The sequence below is a fragment of the Ruditapes philippinarum genome, unplaced genomic scaffold (genome assembly GCF_026571515.1).
Source record: "Ruditapes philippinarum isolate M1 unplaced genomic scaffold, ASM2657151v2 ctg8899_1_1_1_1, whole genome shotgun sequence".
NCBI lineage: Eukaryota > Metazoa > Mollusca > Bivalvia > Venerida > Veneridae > Ruditapes > Ruditapes philippinarum.
In genome coordinates, this window is record NW_026864784.1 from 79,570 (window position 1) to 100,777 (window position 21,208).

The 21,208-nt window shown below is 29.8% G+C and overlaps 1 protein-coding gene and 1 long non-coding RNA gene across 2 annotated transcripts in view; both read left to right on the top strand.

The window, feature by feature from the left end:
- The window catches only part of LOC132726778 (uncharacterized), a 64,497-nt gene that overhangs the window by 34,580 nt on the left and 8,709 nt on the right, over window positions 1–21,208 (top strand). The window lies entirely within an intron of this gene.
- Window positions 4,869–6,840, top strand: LOC132726779 (uncharacterized). The gene is made up of 2 exons (XM_060712141.1): window positions 4,869–4,950; window positions 6,086–6,840. Exons 1-2 carry the CDS (start codon window positions 4,925–4,927, stop codon window positions 6,690–6,692), a joined length of 633 nt encoding a protein of 210 aa, XP_060568124.1. The 5' UTR covers window positions 4,869–4,924; the 3' UTR covers window positions 6,693–6,840.

Genomic DNA, 21,208 nt, shown 5'->3' on the forward strand with positions numbered 1-21,208 from the left:
GAAAACCGATAACTTTTTTCTTATTTATTCAACTTTTGTTAACCTAACATGATTGTTTTTTAACAATTTTGTTGAAACGAATGCTCAAATCGTAACGTAGACCATTGCTGTAATTTTCACTTTATTTTCATTAATATTTTTTGTAATTCAATAGAATCATGGAGCACACTCCTACCCTCCGTCCTCTTCAATTACATTTTGAAACAGACGAACTTATGACTGTATTTTTACACATTTTTAAGATAGTTGATAAAGTTAATAGATTGTCCTAAAGAAATATTTCTTGTAAGAGTTTACATTGTAATAACAGTCATAAATGATAACTTGTATAAGGCAAAGTCAAACTTGATTACACAGATTCAATTTGACATGAAACAGAAAAACGATTAAAGATTCTTTCAATTTCACTTATGCTATACCTTCAAGTGTTTTGTAATAAACATAACTGAGTTCCCAATATAACCTTGATTTTTATATTTGAATGATCGCCTCAAATATCGTTGAATGTATTCTGCGTAGAAATACCAGTTAAATATATATGTTAGTGATAGTAGCAGTCATATCGAGTAAAGCCGTTATCGTGAACTGTTTGGAATGTAGTAGTTATAAAGTATTAGGATACGTATAAGTGCAGGAAAATATATATATTTAACCAGAAGGTAACGAACACATTTTATTTGTATCCAGGCATGACAAATACTCTTTTTATTAAATTATTTATTATGATTAATACTCGCAAACAGATGATAAAGTATAAATGAGAGAAGGTTTATTTTTCCTCATACTTCACTAAAACACAGTAAACCATGATAATTGCAAATATAACCGCATGATTAATTGAAAGATTCTATTTATAATTTGAACTTGGAATTAAAAGTTAGAGTATGTAGGTTTCTTATTATGTCAAAATGACTTCTACATTTCAGTGATTTCACTTTTTACGTTTTATTATTTTTGTAATGCATTGTGTACGTTTAAATATAATATTGTAAGTGTATGTATATTTTACATACTGTCATTTATTCGTTAAGATGGTCACAGATGCCTTTAACTGTATACCAGTATTAAATTGCCTTTTTAACGTAATGTAATTTTGATTTATTTCGAACTTCTATCTTCGTATTCACATACTATTGGATACTAACTTATAGATTTGTCCGGCATTATCACCGTATTTGCATTCTTCGAACTGTAAAAATGTTGCAGATATATACCTTTGGTAAACTTATAGTTTTGTTTTAGAACACAAAACAATATCGCATTTATGTTTAATACCAAATTGAATGCTTATACAATTCATGCAATTTTTTGCCATAACCTGCATTCTAAAAGGGGAATTTAATTAATATGCAAATGGTAAGGTAAAATCAGAAGTAACAGTCACGGAAAGGTGTTTGAATATTTATTCAAATGTCATTCCTTATACGATTGGAAATGATTGATGAAGTCGCAGATGACATATTATATATGAATTTCAAATCAAATTTTGAAATAAACATTTCAATTAAAAATTGTTTTAAATATATCAGTTGTATTGTCTGAACTTTGAACTATTATAATAGTTTGTGTATCGAAATGTCGGCATTGCTTTTATGTGACATGATTACAGGCAGACTTATTTTTTTATGTAAGACTGTTCTTTTTGTAACTTTTCTATAGAATTCATTATTGGTATATCTAAGAAATAGCAATGTTAAACGACCTATTTATAACATTCAGTCGTTTGAATAAAAGAATGTCAGGAATAATTAACAAGAACAAAATATTGATATGATTCCAATATTCATGATCTGTCGTCAACAAGAAAATAAGTATGATTTATTAATATCTTCAAACCGATTTCCAACTTCAAATATATTCACTCCTTGAGTAACCTAGAGTAATCGGGTAACTAAACATAGGGTTTCCAATACAGGTATTTCAATTTCTATAGAATATAAATGAAAGATCTTTATCAATACTGCTTGCTTCAAATAGATAAGAAAGTGTGTGTCGAAATGTCAACATTTCTTTCACTGATAATCATTTATTTACTTACAATATAATAAATTTAGGGTCTGCAAATGAATGCGTATTCTGGTCAAAATATTAAGAAAAGGTTAAGAAACTAATCAGCTATTACGTAATAAAATTTGAAGAAATAAAAGTTTAGCTTCCTGATACAATACAGTATAATCACTGCACTTACCCCCAAGTTAAAGTATGAATGTTAACATTGTTTAAGTATGATTTAAATGTATACTGTATGTTATTCCTTATCATTATGTCAATACGACAGTGCTCCATGTTAAAATAAAAACTGTTCCGCAAGGGAATTTATATTAGGCAACGATCATTACACTTAACCGTTACGACTTGATAATTTTCATTGCAAACATTTAAGCTCGGCATGTATACCCTTTAAACGTATATAATGTTTAAAAAGAATATAGCTTAGGAATCTTATGATAATTTGAAACATTAATATTTTCAAAACCAGCATGTTTTGTATATTTCGATCTTTGTATATGATAGATGAATTATATGCTGTTTCCTTATTTCGTTTTATAGAATATTTTAACTCATCACAGTTTCTTATATATTTAATATATCTAAAATTATTTGTTTCAAAGGATTCAATAATTTTGTTTTTTTCAATGATGTGTCATTTTTGATAGGAATAAGATTTTCCTCCGTTTAAAACAATAATTCTTGATATATATGTACATAATGCAGATGACAAAGTGATATCAAATGTTATCTAACCTAATGCAATTTTAAAATTAAACTAAATTTGGGTTAGCTCTTTTTGACATTTTAATACTCTCCTCGTAGGGTTCGAATATTTTTCCAATCTCTGTTTTTCAAGGGGAAATTGTCTAACTTCAGCCAATAGTAAGCTTACAACGAATAGTCACAACAATGTATTTGACGCATCAAAATGTAAACAATGCATGTATATCGAAAGTATCTCTTGTACTTTATTTTAAATTGTATTTTTTAAATGTTTCTATTAAATGACCCAATAGATATTACAAAAATGGTAAACTTTGAAGTAGTGTGAGTGTATTCATTGAGCTGCGAGGGGGCGGAACAGTTATGTAGATTGCTTTCCTTGAAATTCTTTCCTAAGCTAAAATAAACATTTCTAAGATACTTTATCACCAACTATACAACACCAATTTTAATTATTTTCATATGTACCAGTAATGAATGTTCAATTAATACTTGAAAATGTTTTAAATATTTGTATTATATCTTGCAAACACATTTTTTAACCATAGGAGTTACATATACACCGTTTGTTTGCGTTATATCCGTTTGGTATTTAAGTGTATTATTGCAATAATCGTTTACTCACGGTCCCTCTCATTTACATGCCCAACAAATATTGACGTTCATTTTAAAAAGATTTTATTCAGATAGCAGAATAGTTTCAAGATCGGTTTACAGAATAGTTTCAAGATCGGTTTACATTGAGGATAACGAAGGTTTAAGATAAACTGTATTTGTTCTTTTTTTAAGCAAGCAACCGTAAGTCTATTTCGCATTTTAAGAAAACTCTTTAAGTCTTAATTTTGTCTGTTTATAATGTGATCTTGTTAAATGTTTCTGTCTATGTTATGAATTTCGAAATGACATTGTATTTGAATTATAAAAGTTGAACTGCTTTTCTAGGAAGTGTGTAGTAGCATGCATCAACATCAATTCTGCCATACATGAACAGGATCTGAACGAATTTCATTTTATCTGCGTTGTCAGTTGATACAAAAACTTATCAGTTAGCGCATGTCACATTTTATCACACTCAATCATTGATCAAAATATTCCTAGAAATTTTATCTTAAACATCTGACAAAATTCAATTTTTGGAAACATTCAATATAACTCGTAATCGTTTTTAGTCTCTCAAATAATGATAACAATAGTTGTGGTCGTAAAGTATCTTATTTTGAAGGTTTTGGAAAGATCGAACATTGAACTTATATTAGAAAAAAACACTCCTATTGACGATATATAGTCTGATGTGCTGTGATATTAATTAAGTAATAATAGTTAAGAATTAATACACCAAAATGTGTGCAGTTGTTTTCATTTGCTCTCTGCTAAGGTTAATATTATTAATTTTGATATGTCACAACTTTTGCTGCAAATAAAAAAATAAAAAAAGATATTTCAATATGGTTCGGAAGTGCTGGGCTCAATCAAACTAAGCATCATTTTCAAATCTGCTGTTTTGGACCTTTTTAAGCCGTTTTTCTCTAGTATATTGTCACATTGTTGTTACATGTGCCGTGTGGAGGTTGTAAAAAGTCGCACCGTACAATCGATCTGAGATGTTATATTTCCGAGTTTGCGGTATATTTCTTTTCATTTTGCACTTTCCTAGTTGGATGGTTCCAGTATTCCTACTTGAATATTGTATAATCACCCATGGGAAATGTTGCCTGCTTTTTAAATTAAAATGTAAATAATGTGGTGTTTTAACTTCCATGCATCACTATATGTGTAATACTTACCAAAATGAAAATAATAATAATAATTTTGGCTCAGGGATATGGCGAATTGGTCATTTTTCTGAAACTGTAACAATACGCCATAAATAAAAGAAAAATGGGGAGGGGTGACATCAATGCAGGAGCACTAATTTACGAATGATTCAAGCTAGTATTGATGAATTTTATCTATCTAAAACATATATTCATAAGTTTGTAACGAATAAATGAATGTAACTCTCTGTTAATGCGAACATTTCCATAACCTTTTTCAAATACTTTGTTTACAAAATTGGTACACAAGGTATCTGCAATAGTAGTTATTTTACATTCACGAAAAAGACTGAAAGCTATATGAAATTTGATATTGCATCATACATGTATATGTACATCACTGTCGGGTACGTGAAACGGTGCGGATTTTCCGTGTTACGGTGCTTCCATCCAAGATGTCGGACCGAGAAACAACAAGAAGGTACGTGTCATTTTGTAACCGATGTATTTGGAGATATACGTTACTTACTGGATAAAAGAAAAGTTGCATATAATGTAAAAATAAATTCCTTATAAGACCAACCTGTTCACCATGTATGTTATATAGGATTTATATGAATTATTTACTGAAAACTTTGGCGAAAAACACACACGTGAAATTCGAACCGAGAGGCCTGGTAAATTTTTTAGCAAACTTCCATATCAGAGGCATCAATCTTAAAGGAAACATGCTTGATTATTAGCGTACATGTATAAAATCATTTCTGGAAATTAAAAATTAATTAAATCAGTTTGTTGTGCCTGAATCTGTCTACTTTCTGTTTCGCCTGCACACCGGTGCAGACACCTAGCAACGGTTCGGAATTTCCGTAAAAAATGAAACGGTGCTGCCACAAATTAGGCAACGGTGCATACATCTTTTTCAAAAAGTATACGGTTCAGACACACGTTTAGTCTATAGCTGTAATATGACATTTAAGAAAAGAATATATATAAAATGTAAATGTGTCTAATAAAAACTGTTGTAGTAACAGTTCTTAAACATAAAATAACATTCTCTAAATATGAAACAAATATGTGATGATGAATGACTGCTTTAATTACAAGCGTGGGTTGATCATGAATTGTATATTGTCTACATATGCACTGCTATTGATACAGCTTTATTTATTGTCCAGTTCTAGGAAGTAATAACTTTTCATTCAGCTGATAATTTTTTATTCTTTTACGGGCTACTATTATTACAGCTTTACCAAGTGTCATGAAATATATTTTTCTATACGAAAACTATCCTCTACATCATTTAATATTTTCACTAACTGAAGCATACATTAATAAAAATATTTTGTGATAGATCTAAGGTAAATAAACATTGTTTTTATTTTTTCGGGAAATTTTATCACTGAATATGTATGTAACTCAGCTTTCTTGTTCCTATTTGTTGAAATGGAAAGATTTCGAAAGGCAGGAAGCTACATAGCTTCTTATCGGAGAACAAAAAGTAAAAAAGTTAACATACGACTATAACTTTTGGTCATTTTATTATTTTCTCGTCGAGACGAGTATCAGAATATGTAAACCCTATTACAAGTATAATAATTTTTTTTCTGTTTTAGTTTCACTGTCGGAGAAGAAAACCTGTGTTACTATTGTAAGTTCTTCAGTATGGATCTTCAAGAGTGTATCAATCACTTAGTTGTTCAGCATGGTCATCTGCAACATAAATTAAGAACGAGAGCATTCAACGCGTCAACGGGTCATATTGGTCTTTTATCAAAAGATTTTGGAGTTATACCAAATTTAGAGCTGGAAACTGGACAATACTTCAAAGTAGATGCAACGACATTTTCACTGGCAGTCAAATGCAATAATGAAAATATTGATATTTTACAAGAATCTTTTCACAATCTTTCACTTGATATTGAAGTAGAGCAAATTGCTAGTCCATTTACGATAAAGCATAAAACTTCAAAACCCTTAAAATCACTTCATACTGTTCCTTACGTTGACTCGTCTCGACAAGAAGAAACTTCATCATATGAGAAAGTTATTAAAAATTTTGAAGAAATGAAAACTCTTCTACCAAGTGTCATAGAGGAAATGAAAAAGAGCGGACATTTAAAACCGTGGATGGACTTTCATAGAATGGTTAGTAATGGAAATTTTCCATTTGATAATATAGCATTCCAACTCTTTATGGATGTTTGCCGTTTTTATGCTTAATTGCGACAATACGTCCGAAATGACTTATAGTGATGCAGTTAAACGGTTTTGGCGTATTGGATTCAGACTTTTTCATGGAAAGTGGTTGAAATTTATGAGTGGACCAAAACACTTAGGAAAACTGGTTACTAAAGAATGTGAGAGGGGATATTTTACACCCCTCACATTTCAGGGATCACATGTTTAGTGGAAGGAGCAGAGGAAAGAGAAAACGTAAATTAGGAAATATTTCTAAGCCGGAAGAACCAGTAAGACGACCAACAACTGTGAGAGAATTCCATAGGGCTCACGAATCTAAAGTTTTGCCGCACGTACGACAGGGATTAAATCTTGAATCCTGTAAAGATAAGAGATTTAATAATTAAACATTTGCAAGAAGAACGCTAAAACAATAATATTGTCTTCCGGTATTTGTTATTTAAATTTTACTGTGTATTTGTTTTGCACTCTGTGTCATAATAATAATTCTGAAAAAACATATATATTTGCCTTGGAACTGATAAAATACTGTTCAACATGCGTTATAGTGCAACGAGGTATTAAAGCCATTTTTAAATACCTGTTTGTTTCACCTTATCATGACTATATAGTGTAGAATAATCTGCTACAGGAGTTAACTAGGACCAATGTTGTCATTTTCAGGTACTTCGCAGCATATGAGTGACTTGACAGTAACAGAAACAATTCCTTTCTACGTGTTGAAACTATTATTTAATGAATATTTCTTGTTAAATATTTCAGATAAATTATGTCTTCATGGCATGCATATACACCATGATCAAAATGATAAATGAATAAATGATAAGTGAAAACAATTGTTTTATTAATTTTAATATTATACAATCATTTGAGATCATTTGTAAAAATAAAAAGGAAATCACTATAAATCAGCAGCAAATCACAGCATGAATCACAGAACATGTAAATGATAGTAAAACAATAATATCAAAGCAACAGTATCAATAGTTATAAAAAATGAGTATAAGTACATGTATATCAGAACTTCCTTACACACTGCTTGGACCTTACTAATATCGGAATGTATGCACAAACATCTTTCCTTAATTTTAACACTTACCAAATATATAAACGAGTCCTTACTATATGTGTAATGTATAAAATAGTCGCAGGTTAATTAAGAAACAGTGGTGTGTGAAACCGACTAGAACAAAACGTACCGTTTTTTGACCACTTAATTTGATCACGTTAAAACAGTTTACATTGAATTTAGTTCTGTCAAATATTTATTGGAGAAAAAGCTCGTTAAAATAGCGGGTTTTTCAAATTAAAAAAAAGATTTATTCTTTTTTTTAAAACTAGACTAACTGAAAGTACTTTTTCTAAAAGTGAGGATGTTTAAGTAAAAAATTAATTTATAAAAAACTTTCAAACAAAAACCTTTAAGGGGGAAATAAGTGAGTTCAGGGGTTTACGGAAAAAAATTTCCCCCAAAATTTCTTAGTTGAAAAGGGGGCAAAATTTTTGGGGTAAAACCCTTTGAAAAATTAATCGCTTGATTTGGAATTTTGAAAAAAAATTGGCCCATTTTAAAGTATTTTTAATTTCCCCGGGGTTTAAAGGAAAATAAGAAAGGGAATGGTACAAAAAAGGGGGTAATTTTGTCAAATTCTTGGCTTTAATATGACGGGAGTTATCCCCCTTTTTTATAAAAGGGTGGATTTGGTGGGCCCATTTAAAAAATATCTTTAATTTCAAAGCAATACCTCACACAAATTTGGGAAAGAATGGGGGGTAATAAAAAATTTTAACCAAAAGTGTTGCATGAAGGCGAAAACCCGGACGTTTAAATTTTGAAAAGGATAGCTGGTTAAATAACTAAAATTAAAGGGGAAAATTGATCAAAATTTTATCTTTTAGAATTTTTAAAAAGGGAAAACTATAAAAATTTTGAAAGGAAAGAAAAATTTTAAATACTTTAGAAATACATTTCCCCACGTGAAGTTTAATGATCTTTGAAAGATGTCACAAAAACCTCGTCTCCCAAAAATTTTTTCTTTGAAAATTTTAGGGGTAACTGAACCCTTTTTTTCCCTTTTTCGTGCCCTTTAATGGGGTCTACAAGTTTTTCTCCCCTTAAAAAAGTTCTTTACATATTTGTAAATTTTTTCCCCAGGGGTTTCCATGGCTTAGCATAGTCTTTTTTGGGCGCTGATTTCCCTTTGAAAAGGGTTTTCATTGCATTTTCCACATTCAAGTTTCTTCTTATTCCCCTGATGTGCTCTATGGTGGTCTTCAAGAGACGATCGCTTCAACATAGGACTTACCACATCATTTATAAGGCTGGTTATCTATGGAATAAAATATATATAAACAATTAAACAAAGTTGAAGAAGAAAATAAGTACATTTACATGTACACGCTTTTTAGGAAAGACAGTCACTCTGCTTGTATTTTCATTTTCAGCATAATAAGAAAAAGATTCTACAGTTTTTCTAAGTAAATATTACTGTTCTGTTTTATTATTTAAGAGAGTTTTCCTTTTTGGTTACAGTGTGATTTCACAAAGCCAATAAAATAGATTTACTGTATACTCTTTTGAAAGTTTTTTTTTCCAGACTGTGGTAAGTAATTAACATATTTCATAAAGTAAGAGATAATCCGATTTTTAAATAGAAAAATAAAAAAAAGTTGTAAAATAAAATAAAACCTAAGTAAACAGTTTTAGTACTCGGTGTTTACGTAAAACCACTTTCGTTCCTGTATTTTGTTCCACAGTCGCAACACAGAAACTCTTCAATAAATGAGCTGTCCAGTGCTTGGAAGCTGTAAAATATAATAATTAGAAATAAATTATGTGAAGCGGCATGCAACTTCAAATTTCTTGGTTTCATTTAGCAATATATTTTTATGTCTGAACCGTATACTTTTTGAAAAAGATGTATGCACCGTTGCCTAATTTGTGGCAGCACCGTTTCATTTTTTTACGGAAATTTCGAACCGTTGCTAGGTGTTCTGCACCGGTGTGCAGGCGAAACAGAAAGTAGACAGATTCAGGCACAACAAACTGATTTAATTAATTTTTAATTCCAGAAATGATTTTATACATGTACGCTAATAATCAAGCATGTTTCCTTTAAGATTGATGCCTCTGATATGGAGGTTTGCTAAAAAATTTACCAGGCCTCTCGGTTCGAATTTCACGTGTGTGTTTTTCGCCAAAGTTTTCAGTAAATAATTCATATAAATCCTATATTACATACATGGTGAACAGGTTGGTCTTATAGGGAATTTATTTTTACATTATATGCAACTATTCTTTTATCCAGTGAGTAACGTATATCTCCAAATACATCGGTTACAAAATGACACGTACCTTCTTGTTGTTTCTCGGTCCGACATCTTAGATGGAAGCACCGTAACACGGAAAATCCGCACCGTTTCACGTACCCGACAGTGTACATATATACATAAAGATATACATCTTGAAAATATAAGCAACGGTTCCTCGTATTGCAGGATTTATTCGTTTAACAACAAAATGATATTGATTTCTTCCTGATATTTTTATGACAATTACATAACGTTTTTGTAAATATCCGGAAAAAGGTGATCCATCGAAAGCATTAAAATCACCAAATTCTATGAATATTGAAGACTCGGTTTGATTGAGTCTGTACATGAGGGACAATGAAGAAGTACAACATTGCTCATATCCTCTAGCACCGGCTTGAGCAATACTCAATTTTCAACTCTTAAAAGAGCTGAACTCAATGATCCAGCAGCACAACAATATTTTAAGTAAATCAAATATATGAAAATTTAGTTAAAGATGTACATTGTTTTGCATTCATGCACGAAACACTCAATCAAACCGAGCCTGCAACATTTTCAAATTTGCCATTTTGGATTTTCTTTAAGGCTTCTTATTTATTATGCAACCTCACTTTGTTTTTTATCATTTGTTTACATTTTAGTGTTCTCTATTGTTGTATTATATTTTTAAGCGATGTTGTTATTGTAATTTACAAAATTGTCCCATTATAAATCTTCTTAATAATCAATCACGAAGGATTCAATGATAATTGTTTTTTAAACTATAACGATTTGACATCACTGGCACCAAACTTATCATCAAGTTTCTTTTTCTTTACACATTTGTAGGGAAAAGTGTTCTTTTCTGTCACGCTGTTGAGTAAAAAAATGACGAGAAACCCCACTTTCATATACACACAACCCTTAGAGAATTAGACATGTTAGTATTTTTATAGCTAAAGATGTTATTAGAAATATATTGGATCTTTTCGTGATCTTTAGTATTTCTAATATGATAATACGGCATGTCTGCACCATGCCCTGTTTTTGTTTGGGGTCTTCCTGGGCTCCTTGCCACTAATTCTTGTAATATCGTGTAAGGTTTGCGTATTTTGAACGCCGCCTTTCATTGTTGATCTTGTTTCTGATATATTTTAAATGTCTTAATAAGAAAGAAAATCGAAGAGATTTTGTATCTTTACAGTATAACATTTCTAGCATTAAAATGTACAATTATATTTTATCCTGTTTTGCTTAACTGACAAAGTCAACCGCTTTCATCAATAAAGTACACAGTGAAGGAACATGTATATTTCAGATAACGGACTCATAAATCAGGGATGAATCCTGTGCAAATTTTCTCTTATTATGATTAAATTTTGCTGTTAATGTTGAAGGCATTTTCATTAATCTTTATTTCAATTAAAAGTTTGTTTTATAAACCAACCTGAATCTCATATTCATTTTAAACAATAATTATAATCATTACTAATGGCCTCTAACTACAACTAAATGACATTTTTATCATGCTAAGATATCTCATTTCGTCTGATCCTCTTTCAAACTCCAGTCCGTTCTTCCCTGTTAATGGTGCTACGTTTTTCTTTTATCTAGTTCATCAGTATATAATCCACTGTCACGCAAACAACATTATCGTTGCCGAATGAAAACATAAGATTTTGCTGGGGATAGCAGCATATACTGTTGCTGCATTTTTTTGCTGTCATCCTTAAGAAAGACAAAACAGACAGAAATTGCAGTAATTTCAATATGTAATACTATCAGGCTCCTAATTTTTCTATCGGTTTCCTGTTCCTAAAAAATACATTTTTCAGTTTCTTACAAAGTAGAACATTGATAACCATGCAAAAGGCAGACAGTCGACAATGTCTCTAAATAGCAAAACTCACAGCATTTTGGAAGTGGTTTTTACTCTCTTTAACTTCATTTTGTTATAAAATTCGAAACTTGTTTCACTATATATAAGTGCATTTACATGATTAGCGTTACACAGGTAATTTGTCTATACATGTATTTGTCGAGAAGTATGACATCGGGTGAGGGTATGCGAAAGAAAATTACGTTGAAATTTCTGTTCTTATATACACACTTTCATCATCTATTGCTAAAATCGGGCTTTGAAAAAAACCCTGTTATATTTCATTAATAAGCCTATTATTTAACTTAAGACATTCTGCCTTGTTTGTAATATTTACTCTTATAGTCACAAATACCACCATATTTTGTTTTTGATTTTAAGATAAGTTTCAAACAAAATATCCGCAAAATTGCTAACTGAACAACATCAATAAAAAGTGTAAAATAAATCGATATCTACAAATGATTAATGATATCAGAAGTGCTTTAATATATGCTCCTTATACTGCTATATATATTGTAAATACCGTAATAAATATACAGGATATCTGAACGACGGAAACATTTAACAATGAACTAAATTAAGATTAAATTAACACTTCTTAAACTATCAAAACATCGCTTTCCTACGTCTTTAAACAAATCGCACACAATTATTGTAAAATTTAAAGTATCATTAAAGTTGAAGTTCAAATCGAAATGTTTATAAAAAAAACGTTTGGATAAGATGTGTCACCCCAAATATTTGTGTCATTCATCAGTGTCGCATGTCGCATTAGGTAAACAATGTTTATGCTAAGTTACATTTAAAGTTACTTTATCTTAGTTTACACGGCAATGATTACAACGTTATTTTGCTTTTATGATCTTAAAATCTTAAGTTTCGAAATTTGTGCGAAAAACATGACCACATCAAGCATCTTCAACATGTTCTATTGAGACTTTTTCTTTAAAAAATATTCATTTTCTGATGGTATTATATTTATAACGTTTTATCTTAATAGTATGACTTGTAAGTATTTCCTATTTGATAGTATTTAAGTTACATTCATTTATTCATTAAACTTTTAATTTTTATATATTAATTAAATAAATGGTCAAATTATGTTTGTAATACAAAATCTCTTGAATCAATAAATGTATTTCATTCTATTTGCAATGCATATTTTCTATGGCATTTGTTTCGAGGTGATTAAATTATTTTCAATTATGTTTCACATCTGTAGTTCCTAATTAAAGACACAAAAGATATCCGGTAGTGAATTGTTATACATAAAATATACTTAAGAGTAGTTTAAAACATACATAACGTAGTAATGATGTTTTCCTTTTAACATTAATTCATCCATCAGTAATATATTCAACTCGTAGACATCTCCATTTTATATATATATTATTGCGTATTTCTGTTTTATGTCACGTGAGTGATTCAAATTAATATTTGTTTTTGCCATAACATATTGCTTAGTGTGTCTTTGAAATGAAATAATTTTCACCATTTTATCTAATTAGTTTATTTACATATTTTGATTAATTTGTTGAAATATTATCAACAACATCGGCATATTTGCATAATTGTCGAACTATGAAAGGGCTTAATATTTAAATATCATACTTAAAAGTCTATTGTCGGGGTTAATATGAAAAAACAAACATTATGGGGATATATTTAATTTACAGTGTTTTCAGGGCATTGGTGTACAACTGTCCCTGTGGGATCGTGTTCAGTTTTGATAATCAAATGTCAATGCTCTTCATTCGAGATTGGACAATTTGCAAATGTTATCTGGTGATTAGCAAATAGTTTATGTAAAAAAGATATAAAGCTCTACTTTGCAACATTATCCAATTACTAAATATTTAAACAAGAATATTTATGTTGAAATAACGATCGCTGTGTGTATGAGCTTTATGTCTTGAAAATCATTTAGAATGCTTTTAAATTGAGGTCCTCAATATAGCCAATTTGCCATTCCAAATATGTAAGTTCTCATTATTATTATACATTTTAACCATGCTTTGAATACTTGTCTAACTAATAAAATCTAATAAAATATAATCATTAAAGTCGACATTTGATATACCTATTTGATAGAGTTAAAACCAAATATCTATTCGTTCTCATATACGTTTGCATGTATTTCAAGATTCTCTCCACATATATTTTAATGTTTTGATGCGAAAAAACCCCACTCAGACCTACTGCCTTCGTGGTCAATTCAAACGCATCATAACTCCAACCAGTGTTCAATAGCCGATTAACACCGTTGCGACAGATACTATTTCTTAATGTTAACTCTATTAAAAATGAGTTCAAGCTAACTGAATTGAATATGAGCGAGGTTGAAACTGATAGGTTATAATAAGGTTTAAAGTGCAGTGATATATCAAAGGGCGAAAGAGCATTTATGCTTGCTTAACATGCACATTGAAACATATCGATTCGTTAGACATTTATTTAAGAGCTGCACACAACTAGGTACAATGCTGCTCTAAGCTTGGTGAATCCTGTTTAATGTCGGCGCTTTAATAATAAGAGCCAATATTGAAATTGGTCGCTCTTAGATTAAAATCTATAAGGTTATATAAGTTACGAAGTCACGTAATGCTGGACAGCACGATAATTGGTTCAATGGATTCAATTGGAATTAGACTTATACTGTTTGAAGAACTGCATAACATTAAAAATCCTAACTGGGCTTTTTATAAATAACCTTATGTTGTATACTACTATACAGTATTAAATACTATGCTTAAAGATCAATGGGTTTCTATTTTATGTTCTATCTGAGAAAATTGTATAACTTTCTAAATCTTTATCTTTTATCTTAACTAACTGTAATGACTGATTGTATTTTACTTTTAGAGTTCAACATGAATGTATTGACTAAATGTGGTTTGTTTATTTTTGGACAAAGGAACTGTCATAGATACAATAAAATATTAATGATGTATTTAAATTTTAAATAAGAAAAGATAATTCGAACATTCAGCGTTAAAAGTGATAGGAAGTTAACATGTCGCAAATTCGTTCCTATCGACGCCTACATCTGACACACTGAGACCTGAATAAATTTTACTTTTTTGATTTGGGAAATGATACGTCACCATTATTATTAGTTTAAAAACAATTCAAAAGTAACCAATAGAAATGGATAAATTATCAAAACGGGATATAATAAGTATAATAAATTGTCAGAAAGTGACAAACCTTATAAATGTTTATAATGAAAATATAATTACCTTCGATTTTTGCAAGACATGTAGAGATTTTTATAAAGAAACAATGACTTGCATTTTTTTCTGAAAGCATTTGCCTATTTCATCAATTTGGCTTTACGAGTAACAATACATCTGATATAGAAAATAAATTCTCATTTGTTTTAATTTAAACACAGACTTAATGTATGGCTAAGCTTGTACGTTTGAGATTTATAAGTTTAAAATGAAGAATACATATTTTCTTACATGGTATTCAGTATGCAATATAATCAACTGAAACAAGTAAATATCGTCTTATACATCTTTAATACAACAGTCATACCCGTTGGGAATATGCAAATACCATCACTTTTTATATTCACCCTATTGCTTCGAGATTGATATCTTGTTTAAGGTTAAGTACGCGCGGTTATATATGTTAATTTAACCGGTAGTTCAGAGGTTATTGCAATACCTTTTTATTTCACAAGTCCACTATGCTTAATATAAATGTCATTTTTTCTTCTTCTAATTAGATATAGTGTACGCTTTAGTTTATTTATACTAGATCAAGTATATCTGAAAAATAATTATATGTGACCCTAAATGTTTTTACTCTTACAGAGCAAATCATACATAAGCTTTTCATTTACAGGCCATTTTTGCACAATACAAAATGACTAATCTGGGTAAATGAGAGAGCCAGTTATTTTTAGCTCATCAAATTAATAACGCTAACAAAAATCCTAGTTGTCATGTCAAAACTCGTCAGTGTAGTCCTTTTGAACTATTTCTATTATAATGGGATGATCAATATAAATCTTTTTATTCAAATGTCTTCTTTAATTTAAGTTGCTTAAAGATGACTAATTGTTATATAACATTATGTTCCAAAAAGACATCATTTGTAAGATTATGCATAAAAATTCTGATATTTTGATATAAAGGTGCATTTTGTTTTTAAAAGACGGCAGTAAATGGGAATGCCTATCGTACATGTCAAGTTACTCTTCTCTCATTGTACGTTACTAAGTAGTTATCGCTTATGACATATGCTATGACTAGATCAAAGACAATCATTATTACACATAGTCAGACTTCGTGTGTCCATTGTCTCTATCTGCTGTCAATATACTTCAATCAAACATACATTTCCCTGATTTAATGAGGTTTCATTACAATAAATCAGTACAAACAACCTCACACGTAATTACAGTACATAGTCAGCAATATGAGAGTACAAGTTATTGACTTTTCTGCTTATAGCAATTACGTTAATTGAAAAATAATGATAAAACTGAACTGAAACTAGTCAAAATAAAAGCCATTATTTTTGGAAGTATTTAAATTATGTTGGAGTCTGATTTTAATTTTAAATTAAGGTCACTCTGTAAATGACGTTATGTTGTCATGACCGAGCAGCTCGTGACTTATTAGTTTGTAGATAATCAATATGTACTAAATCGGAGAAAACCGAACGAATGTTTTTACAAATCTGATAAAATAAAGCCTCCAAGCAATTTTTAAAAATTCCATCGAATCACTTCTTTTTACAATTTGGCTTAAAATCAATATATGAATACACGTTACAGAATAATTTTGTAAGTGCTTTAATACTATTACAAGGAAATGTTAGTCTTTTATGTCGGATAATGATAACAATAACGGTGATTAAGAAGTTAAAATATTTGATATGTTTTTATTTAATTGATTTGCAAAGATTTCTTATATTGCCAACAAAAAGGAATCAGAAATAACATCGCTTTTATATTGGAAATACTTCCGTGCCAGCAGTCTTATGTGAATCGACATTTGCTTTAGAAGTATTTTACTGAATTGATAGGAAATATGTACCAATAGCAAATGCGATGTATGCTCTCCTGTGTTAAAGAAATAAAAATATATATCTATCTAGTATCTATCTGTTTGAATAGTGCACCACATTTGTATATATCTTTATTTCAAACAGGATAAAACAACATGTATAAAATATATAAATCCATGATTACACGAAAACAAAATATAATCTTGTACAGGTACTTTCAAATTTCAAATAAAACATTCAACTAATAACTAAACAAATGAGAAAAAAGATAAGCAAGAAGTTTATCTACCCCTACGGATCAATAATACGGTCAATAGTGAAGGTTTTTTACTAATCCCATTGAAATAAATATCCCTTGTTAAAGTAAACATTAAGTAATGTTATAATCTCTCATTTCTATGTCTACTAGTCTTGGAATAATGTTTTTGAGTTCTTGGATGCTCATGATTATTTTCAAAATACATAATGCTATTTCGACAAACAGAAGTGCGTTTAAAATAAATAATGTTATAATCTCTCATTTTTATGTCAGGGAAAACTAGTCTTGGAATAATGTTTTTGAGTTCTTGGATGGTCATGATTATTTTCAAAATATATAATGCTATTTCGACAAACAGAAGTGCGTTTAAAATAAAAGTAAAAGCTTATCTGAATAATAAAAGTAATAACTGCCTTTATGTCTGAAATAAATCTAACTGGCAGACACAAACCGCTTCAAACGTAGATTTTATTTCATTAACTGGTAGACAGGTCATAAAATATTTAACAAGAACATAGTTAAAAAGTTTCAATATAAAGTTATCGCATGGAGATATCGTACCAAGGTGTTATAAATGTTTTTATTTTTATGATAAGGTACGGCTTAAATCCTAGCAAAACTTGAGAAGTTTTTCGAAATTTATATAACCGCTTCAAATGAAAAAAAAGGTATAAAAATAAAGAATTGACGTTTTCATCAAGCTACTTTTTAAAAACTTTTGCTGGAGAAGTTATGGCCTCATGCCAATTTAGCTGAATGAATGTTTGAAGATTTTCAACATATCACATAAATAACCAGTATTTATAATACTTGTTTCGTATAAGCGTATTTACATCAATTCGGTAGTTTCTTCAGGAGTCCTTTTGTTAAACAGCAATTCACATGACACTCATTACCTATCAACATATTACACAATCATATAGATATATGAAAACTGATCCATGGAATTTCTCTAGTCTTTGCTTGACTATGATAAAAGAAACATTGAAAGTGAAAATATTCAGATCAACGGTTAACTTTGACGAACAATAGAAAAAAAGTCTTTACATTCACTCTTATTTGAAGCTATTGTTGAACATTTTAACGCAAACAAGGGTTGTCCTGATAGCTCGCTGAACTATGCTTCACTTTTGTGTAAAGCTTCAAAAACAATAATTTGATGATGAAAATAAGTATTTAATGACTCTAAAGTTGCAAAAACTACAAAATGGTAACATTATGTCCAACAAATATGTCATGAACAGTCGCTTGAAGCGACCTAACACTATAAGTGATGTTTCACGGTCATATCTTAATCGATTGATATACGACGCATCGATAAGACTGCGAGAAGCTCATCCGACATTTGAAATGATCACTGCACAGCATTTTTCTTTGGATCTTTCACCATCTTGTATCCAATTCCTAAATTTCTCATGACATAAATAAACAAACGTTTGATGTATACATTTCGGTAAAATTTTGGATGATTTTATCATTTCCAATATTTCTAACATTTTTAACCATAAAAATTATTATTCGTCACGCGTCAACGTTATTGTTTAAAAAGCTGGGTTTGTTTTGTAAATTTAGCTACAATAACGTTATACCGTTATTTTGTTTCACGGGTTGACCGAACGTAAATTGTTTTTCAGCTTCATGGGTTACAATGAGAATGAATATTTAAATATTAAGTTATTTATTTTGAGCTATTAAATTTTATCGAAAAAGTTTTCAGCATTATTTGTCAAACACTTAAGCAGAAAATGCTTTAAGATATTTCGTGAACATCAATGAACTGGTATAGAATAAAAATGAAAACGTGTTATAATTTTTTAAGTTAAAACGATTTGTCGAAAATCGCTTCATGCTATGTAACTGTATCAAATTACATACTTTGAAAACATTAAAAATGAATTAGTCTTTCTCTCGTCTTTCTTAATACAATTTCTCTATTTTATAATGTATCAATCATAATACGACTATATCTGGATAATTTAACCATTATTATAATATCATGTTACGTACTTTTAAACATTTGTACAACTGAAATATGAGAGACTTGAAATAAGTTGAAGTATTAGTATTGTTTTAAAAAGTTTAATATATTAAACCAAACATACGCAACGCATCAATTCATTTATTTACAAGGCTTTTACTGTATGAAAGGGATAAGCATTACAAAAAAGCTGATTTGATATATTATATTGTTAATTGAAAGGTTATATTTATCTGCCTATATAAAGTAGCATAACTGATATGGCCATTTCTCCATGGACTTAATAAATCTTATTTTTTTAGCATGCAAACATTTCTCAAAGTAAAGTGAATAAGCTGTAGCCTCATTAATATCTTAAAATGTCGTAAATTTCTAATCTGAACTGTTTGTGGCTTCGATATCTTGCTCCTTCATTGGTGTATTTGTTTACATCTTGTCACGTTCGCAAATTGGTTTGAAATATAAAAAAAAAACATATTTATTGCTATAATTCATTGAAGCACTTGAGAGCATGTTATAACAATATGAAGGTTCAATGAGTACATCTAGCTAAGTAAGTGGATGGTGTCAGATAAAACTTAAAAACAATCAACATACTTGTCTAGGACATGACTCGCTAACGTTTCGTAAGCAGATATATTTAAATAATGTATTTAAATATTAAATCTGAATTTATTGAACGTTTATAGCAATTATTAAGGCTAGACATTTCCGCCAAAATATATATTGTAGACCTATATTTACTCATATAAACCAATAGTTTCACAATATCACTTGGATATTCCGTGACTATACCTTAAAATATATAACGCGATTGCGAAAATAATATGTAATGAAAGAAATGGTGGATTTATGTAAACACTTCCCCCTTTTAAATTCATTGCTTATCATTACGGTATTGCCGTACTTTCCATATAGCTTTTACATATCAGTAACTTCATTGGACAATAACGTTAGATACATCTCATGTCCGCTTTAATATCGTTATTTTCACATTAAAATATCAATATAAAGTACTGCTGCATTATTTTCATACCAGCAGCTTATATAAGGAAAATGGCGGACTTCGAACAATCTAATAACGACCGCTAATTGGCTTATCTGCAAGGTACCTACCATTTTAACTTGCAGGCCGCGTAATGTCTATTGCTAAGGTAACATAACAAAATTTCATTAATTTGATTGTTTCTGTCATATGAAAGAATTGGTATCGTACTTCTAATTGTGCAACCACAAAGACAATGTTAAATTATTCAAGAATCAAAACAGTATCAGCTTAATTTAATCAGATGTTATGTGAATATTTATTTCCGATTCCGTCATTACTTTGCATATAAATTTATAAAAGAGTGTTTGCCTCTAGAAGTCTTTGATTGTTGAAACAAATAAATCAACAGTTTCATCTGACAATCACAATGTTAGCTCAGTTAATTGGTTACATTTGATAGTTTATTCCGGAGATCTTGAATTTTATTTGAAATGCATATGCATTAGGGCTGATATATAAAGAATTTTAGATGGTATAAGAAAACTGCAGATCAACCCCACGCTTTGTTACTAGCAGCTGTAAAGGTGATTACCAAGATATCCGTTAGCATTATCTTCTCCAAATATATTGTATTAATTTTCTCCCTAAATTTAAATTTCATCTATATGGATTTCACCATTTTAGTTTTTTTTTTCATATATTATATTGTACCAACAGGATTTGGTTACAAAATAGAGTGAAATAAGAACCCCTAAAGAAAGCCCAACGCGGCAAAATTGAAAATGTTGCAGACTCGGTTTGATTGAGCCTGTTCATGGACGGTACTGTCAAGTGCAAACTATCATCCACGCCCCCTAGCACCGGCTTAAGCAGAATTCAACATTTAACATGAACTAGTAAAAGCCATAAGTTATAAATATTAAATACAAGCCATAAGTTATAAATATTAAATACTTCATTTGTCGCAAAATTGCAGATATTTTTCAAATTAAAATGACAGGCAGATATTGTTTGGTATATTTGAAACGAATGCTACACTTATATATCAATATTTACCCATAACCTGTTATTCTACAACAGTTTAAAAATGATATCAACAATGCCCGAAATTGAC

What these genes read in the sequence shown, in the direction of transcription:
- LOC132726779 (XM_060712141.1), top strand. Translation starts at nt 4,925, where the DNA reads ATGTCGGACCGAGAAACAACAAGAAG. An exon ending in GACCGAGAAACAACAAGAAG is followed by an intron (nt 4,951 to 6,085) that starts GTACGTGTCATT and finishes TTTCTGTTTTAG; the next exon opens with TTTCACTGTCGGAGAAGAAA.